The 6793-nt window shown below is 51.7% G+C and overlaps 3 protein-coding genes across 3 annotated transcripts, besides 2 other annotated features; all 3 read left to right on the top strand.

The window, feature by feature from the left end:
• Window positions 1–935, top strand: TraAM80_07746 (uncharacterized protein; the record flags this gene model as incomplete). The annotated part of the gene is made up of 1 exon (XM_029384526.1): window positions 1–935. A coding segment is annotated over one exon (935 nt), but the record flags the coding sequence as incomplete, so codon positions are not given.
• Window positions 936–966: 31 nt separating this feature from the next.
• Window positions 967–1007: a microsatellite.
• A 201-nt stretch (window positions 1008–1208) lies between these two features.
• TraAM80_07745 (protein phosphatase 2 (formerly 2A), regulatory subunit B) lies at window positions 1209–4019 on the top strand (the record flags this gene model as incomplete). Its single annotated transcript, XM_029384525.1, has 1 exon — window positions 1209–4019. The coding sequence occupies one exon, from the start codon at window positions 1209–1211 to the stop codon at window positions 4017–4019; it is 2811 nt and encodes a 936-aa protein (XP_029235745.1).
• Window positions 4020–4724: 705 nt separating this feature from the next.
• Window positions 4725–4768: a microsatellite.
• Window positions 4769–5396: 628 nt separating this feature from the next.
• Window positions 5397–6539, top strand: TraAM80_07744 (uncharacterized protein; the record flags this gene model as incomplete). Its single annotated transcript, XM_029384524.1, has 1 exon — window positions 5397–6539. One exon carries the CDS (start codon window positions 5397–5399, stop codon window positions 6537–6539), a length of 1143 nt encoding a protein of 380 aa, XP_029235744.1.
• Window positions 6540–6793: the final 254 nt, after the last annotated feature.

The raw sequence follows: 6793 nt of genomic DNA, 5'->3' as shown, positions 1-6793 counted from the left end.
CAAAGGAGCTTGTGGCCCCTATTGTGCTACCGGAGGGTAAAACGGTTCTGGACGTGTTCAGGGTTTGCTTTGACGACAACGCCTCTCTCCTGGAGGAGTATCATACGGCGCGAAAGGACACTAACCAAAAGTGGGAACCATGGCGGCTTGCGAAGACGGGCAGCCCTCGCTTTTCTGGTCAAAGATTGTTTACGTGTACGACGATAATTAGGGCGTTGGTTTCCAAGGCGTGTCCATTTACAGAATACCAGCGTTACGCATTTATGAACATTGGGGGCAAGGAGCCAACCTTGGTTGTGCAGCTTTCAGGGCAGGCCGAGGGTGTTATGTTTGCTGACGCGTTCCGTGCGGAGACGTTGCTGATTTTTACTCAGTTAGGTGCAAGCGTTACAATGCGTGCTTTGGGTCACGTCCAGTTCCTTCGGGATGTGTGGATTAAGGGTAAAATTCTGCGTACTTCGCTCAATACGGAAATGCCAGAATGCTATCGGAAATTGGGGTATATGCTGATAGAACGACTTCAGGGAGATACTCTTGATTCTTTAGGAGTAACGGAACGTTTTGAAGCGAGTCCACCGCTGCAGGCCTCCACTGTAGAGCCACGTAAGGATTCCTCTCACGTATCTATTGTGGTATGGAAGCCTGCAATATACGTTGAGTTTGTATTGGAGGTATTGAGTGTACTTCTATGCATAAATTCATTTCTTCACACGTACTTTTTTACCGCTTCTACACCTGCAATTGGTATTAAGCGTCCTGCGGCTGCCGTAAGTAAGGTATGTCTTGTTTTAAGTGATGTTGAGCAATCATTGAATACTGAGGTATTGTCTTCTCTTTTTATTGATCTACTTCGTCCTTTTTTTCTTGCATCTCTAGTTTGTTTACTATGTGTTATACACGGTTTTATATGTAGGACCCTTGCTCATATGAGGTAACGAAAACTCAAGAGCGAAAACAGAAGCTTTTAAAATCAAAAAAAAAAAAGAAAAGAAAAAGAAACGGGAAAACGGCTAGTTATTTTGCTTATTAAACATATACACCTTTTACTTCTACCGTTGCATTTGAATTTGAGATGTCATTGTTGTTCTTCAATATATATATATATTTCTTTGGTGGGCGTCTATTTGGAATGAGATGAGGAATGGGGGTTGGCACCTGAGGCACCCTCGTCGTATCTAGAACACCAGCAAATATTGCCAAGGGAAGGCATGATTTCAAATAGGAGCGTCAGCGCTCCTCCTAGTAGTGGCAGTTTCTCCTATGATGCAAAACACTTTGGGTACCGCTGGGGGGAGTTGACAGTCGGGAGGTTTTCACAGCCAGCCTCGACAGTGAGCCCTTGGCGCAGCAGCATACCGACAACCACTAGGTATGAGAGGCTCGCTGAGTGGAGAGAGAGCCCATACTACGGCGGAAACTCTTACGAGCCCCAATTTCGCCGCGACCACGGTGCCTACTACAGGCGTACAAACTATGAGTTGCGTCGGAGCCATTCCAGTCATAGTGCTGGCGCTGAGCAGGGACAATACACCTTGTACCCTGCACAGGAGAAGGCGGATCATTTCAAAGCGCATCGTGGTTTTTCTACCCCTGTTTCGTCCCTGGGGACTTCTTACACTTTATTCCAGACACCAAGCCCTTACGACGAGGGGCGTTCTCGTGGAGCTCGCAGCTCGGCCTCTCCTGCCACCACAGGCAATGCGGAGATCCCCCCTCTGCTTGCCGCAGCGATGTCGGAAAAGCAGCTCACACGTGTTCGTGCCTCTCTACAAAGCACCCCAACTCCTTCGCAGAGCGGCGTGAGACTGAAGTTAGTTGAATTGCTGGAGTACTGGATGAGTGACGTCTTAACGGGGGCCGCAATTGAGGAGTTGATTGCAGAGGTCCATCAGGAGGCGGGGCTCAAGGGGAGTCATCCTGCGACGGAGGGGGGAAACAACTCCGCTTTCAGTGTGCGTAACGCCACAGAGACGGCAGGAGCGTGCCGTGCGCGGGCAGGGGAAAAGGGGCGCGCTTTCATCTGGGCAGCGCCGTCTTCACCGTTGTCATCATTGTCTTCGTCGTCGTCGTCCTCCTCGTTGACATCCGTGTCTCTCCGCCGTTCTGAGGCCGAGGAGGAAGGGGTGGCGCCTGAGCCACCGAAAGAAGCAAAAATAAAATGGATAGAGGGGGGGGAGTTTTTTGAGAGGATGCATGTGACCGATGTGACTTCAGCCCGTAATGGAAGTCAAGTTTGCTCTTCGGGCCAGTCTCACGATGTGGAGCCAATGGCAACAAGACCGCCTCCTCGTTCAACGCTAAAGCCAACAACTTTGCCGCCTCAAACAACAGACTCACAAGTGCCTTTGCCAGCTCAGGCGACATACCTGCATATTCCACGTTTTTATTATCCCAACGGCTTGCGGCATTCCGCGGAAGAGACGCTTGTGGGGCGCATCATAAACAAGCACGAGAATCCACATCTTAAAGGTGTGGAGGGAATGCTGATTCCAACTGCCGTTTACACAAACTGCGAGGAGCGAGTTGCTGTCATGGGCAGTGATGAATTCAAGAGGCCTGAGGTTAAAACAACTCCAATCGCTTCACTGAGGGCGCTGGAAGACAAGGATGTTCAGCCATTTATTCAAAATGTATTTGGTCATCTTCCGAAGCTGCCAAATGTTAGTCAAGGCACACGCATTTCGAGTTTTGGTGGGAAGGGATTTATAGGGCTCAACAATGCCGTACAGAACAGGCAAGGATTAAACTACCGACTGCAATTAACGCAGGCAATGAAGCACATTTGTACACAGTGCTTTGGCCTTCCAAAGTACTTTGCCTTCATTTTAGTGAAACTCCTTCAAGCGAACATGGATTTTGGGAGTTTGGGGGCTCAATCTGTACGAAGTAGTTCCTTATCCACTGCATCTTCTGCGATTAGGGAGTCTGATGCGGTTTCTCAGACAGACTGCATGGTGCAACAACTACAGGACTTCTTTGAAAACTGCCTGCGTGGACGTTGCATTATTCGACGTGTGTTTGAAGTATTAATTCTTAGTTCGCGCGTTGCGACAGGTGGGACAGATAAGTCGGCATGGAGCAGTAGCGGGTGGAAGTTTGTGCAGGACGCAGCGAAGGAGCAGCAGAGGTCGTATCTGCTGCCAGGTGACTTTTGCGCGTACATTGAGGTGCTGCTGGAGCATCACCCGGGTCTTCTCTTTCTGAAGCAGACCCCCGAATTTCAGTCCAAGTACCTAGAGACGGTCATCTACCGCATTTTCTACGACCTTGATAGGTTTGACCGCGGTCGTATTACGTACGCTGAGATGGAGTGCTCTTCCCTGCTAGACGCACTGCGGCAGGTGGATGCGACAGACGACATCAACTCGGTTTTACTCTACTTTTCCTACGAACACTTCTACGTGCTCTACTGTCGCTTTTGGGAGCTCGACGAGGACCGGGACATGCTGCTATCCCGTGAGGAGTTTATGCGGTACGCCCCGGCGGGAGTGATGAATCCTGTCATTGTGGCGCGTGTGTTTGGCGGCGCTGCTCGCCGCATGACATGCGTGCGCGAGGATCACATGAACTACGAGGATTTTGTTTGGTTCTGCCTCTCCGAGGAGGATAAGTCGACCCCCACGGCAATCCGCTACTGGTTTCGCATCCTCGACCTGGACGGGGATGGGATCCTCTCCGCCTATGAGCTGCACAGCTTTTACGACGCGACGAGGGCAAAGCTGACAGCCTACATTCCGGACGGGACCGTACCATTTGAAGATGTTCTTTGTCAGATATTTGACATGCTTGCCGTGGAGGTGTCATGTGGGTTACGGCTTGAGGAACTTTTATCGAAGCCAGAAGCGGCGTCGATAGCGCTGAATATGGTCACCAACGTGCTCCGCTTCCTGCAATTTGAGCAGAGGGATCCGTTTGTCACCCACCAGGATCGGCTGGTGGGGGGCTTGGAGCAGTCAGCGTGGGATCGCTTTGCACGCGCCGAGTACGACCGTTTATCCTTTACGCGGGGGAGTGAGTGACACCAGACTAGCTAGACGAATGCAGGTGGGGCAAGGGGTATTTTTCTACGGATGAATGCATATATGTTTGTGTCAGCGATAACCCTCCGTTTCGTCTACTGGTGTTGTTTTGTTACTGAAGAATTATGGTGGTGGTGGTGTGTCGGGGCGTGAGCGGGTGCGATGTCCTCCATGTAGAGAGAAGAAGGGAGGGTGTGTGTGTGTGCGTGTATTTTTCTCCACTGGGTTTTCTCGTATATGCTATTTCTAATTCGTCATGCACGTGACGGTGTTCGCTTGTTTCTTTGTGGGTGCTTGCGTGTGTGTTTCTGTCTGTGCCGCACATCCGTACGCGGAGCACGCTACAACAGCCGAAACACAAACGGAAACATGCGACAAAAAATACGATAAAAAATTAAAATAAGCTGTGGTGGTGATGTGGAATAGCTTTCGCTTTGTTTTTTACCCTGTATGCTTTTATGCCCTTTTACTTGCCGAAGGTTCTACATGCACCTCCATCCTTATCCATATGTATATCTGGACATGTGCACATCCTTTGTGGATGCCATACACCAGGAGGTCAATGCACGTTTTTCTTTTTTCTGTCGTTGTTCTTGTGTTAGGCTTGTTTGTGTTAGGTTTTTCCAAATTGGTCGTGAAACGCCGCGTGAACGCTGCCTGCAGGCTGGTTCCTGCACCTCGTTTATCCCTACGGCTGTTTGCATCTTGTTTTTTTTTGTCGTCCTTTTTTTTTTGTTGTTGTTATTATTCTGTCTTTGCTTTTCCGTGTGCTATTTCCCACGAGACTGTTTTATCGTTGACGGATGGCCTCCTACCTTCTTTCACGCGTGGTCGCTTTTGGAGAAAGGCGGGGGTGGGGATGGGGTAGGGTCCGACACGGCCATCCTTTCGTGACGGTATTTCATCCTCGCCGTGCTGGTTCTTTTCCTCCCTTCTCCTTTTCCGCTCTCCACCAGCACCACCGCGCTTGCCGGAAATCAGCGAGTGAAAAAAAAAGAAGGTGCTTGTGTGTGTGTGTGGTGAAAGGACCTTCTCCCTGAGGGAGCTGCTTGGTGCGTCTCTTTTGGCTTGCCTGCACGGACGTGTATATAATATATACATACACGTAACGTGGCTACTTTGTCTGCATCTTTCTCTTTTCCACTACTGTTGCTGCTTGTCTGCAGTTTTTCTCTTGTTAACCATTCTCATTTCTGCTGCAAAGGAAGAACAGAGCAGTGTGTGCGCCCGGTGGCGCCGTGCGATCGGGACGAAAGACGCCGAGGAAGCAGTGGTTGCACTCATTTCACCTTCGATTTTTTTTTGCCCTTTTTTTTTTTCGGTTCTTCATCAGAACGGTGGAGTAATTCTCTGCGAGGAATTAGTGTTGAGTAGAGAATGCGGACGGTGCGGTTTTCGCTCAGCGCAGCAGCGGCCTCCGCACCACCACCGCTGATGAAGGAAGCCGGAAACGTGGCTGGTGTCGCTGCGGCAGCCGAGAAACCACGACGGGCGTTTGCCCCACTACGCATTCACCCGTGGCAGCGAGGCTGTCTAGAGGCGTCGCGCGATCAGCTGCTGCCCCAGACCCTGCTGTACCACGGAACCCATCTGGGTCCGCGTCCACTCATCATCCTCGACCACACTACGAAAAGTCCCGCGGAAGCAGCGGCGGCGGCGCAAAAGTACGAGGCCGTGCTTTCTCAGCTATCGTGGGAGTACGGTGCCGTGTACATTCCACTGCAGGTGGACTACTCGGAGACGACCAAGGGCCTTATAGAACACACGTGCCAGCAGGTGTGTGCTGTCATGGACGTGCTAGATGTGCGCTGGACGCATTTTTTAACACACTCCTATGGCTGCCTCGTCGCTGCGTACATGGCGGCCTCAGAGGCGTTTCCGCACCGCATTGGCACCTTCATCTCGCTTGATACACCTCTAGTTACTCGGGCGTTGGTCCAGAACATGCAACAGCGGGAGGAAATTGCCAAGGCGGAGCGCAATGTGAATGTCCCTGAGGCAGACTTGTCATTTGCGAAGCACAGCTTGCTCTCCTCGTTGGAGGGACCGCTGCCGTGCCCCGCCGAGTCAGACACGGGTTTGTATAATGACTACCTCTTTAACCCAGCTGGGATATTTCACGCCGACGGACTCGTGCGCTGCGAGGAGCGGTATGTGCCGGTGAAGCACCTTGCAGAAGTGCGTCACCCAATGCAGTTGGTGGTTCCCGCAGGCAACACCGTGGCAGATGTGGCGGTGCACAAGGAGTTTTTTGGTCTTCGGCGTCCTGTCGTGCTGAAGGGATGCCAGTGCCACGAGGAGCTTTTCCACGACGAAGGGGCGAAGGAACTCGCGAAGGTTCTCGAGACATGGCTGCAGCGGTTTGAACCTGATGCATACCTTGCGAAACGGTACGAACAGGCCGCGAGGGAGATGTCGCAGCTGATGATGAGCTCTGTCCCGGCCTCGGTAAAGGCGGACGGCGCTGAGGGAGGCGGCGAACAGCGGAAGAAAAAGAAGGAAAAGAAGAAAAAGGCGTAGCTGTGTGTATGCAGCAGCCCCGTGCGAGTGTGTGTGGAACCGCCACCTGCGAGGCTGGTTGGGGACAGGAGCGATGTATCGTTGCCACCACTGTCTTTGTTTTTTATTATTTATTTTTGCACCGGTGGAGTTGTAGGAGGAATGCGGGGCATGCGTCGGTGTCTGGTAGTGGCGTTCGCTGGTTGCACAGGCATGGGGGTGGGGGGGGGCGAGTGAAATGAAATGGGCATCATCGACACCTGTACACGTTGCAG

Source organism: Trypanosoma rangeli (genome assembly GCF_003719475.1).
Source record: "Trypanosoma rangeli strain AM80 chromosome Unknown Tra_15.4_contig_00338, whole genome shotgun sequence".
Taxonomy (NCBI): Eukaryota; Euglenozoa; class Kinetoplastea; order Trypanosomatida; family Trypanosomatidae; genus Trypanosoma; species Trypanosoma rangeli.
Note: the sequence above shows the minus strand (reverse complement) of the source record. Positions and strands in the feature narration are given on the sequence as shown.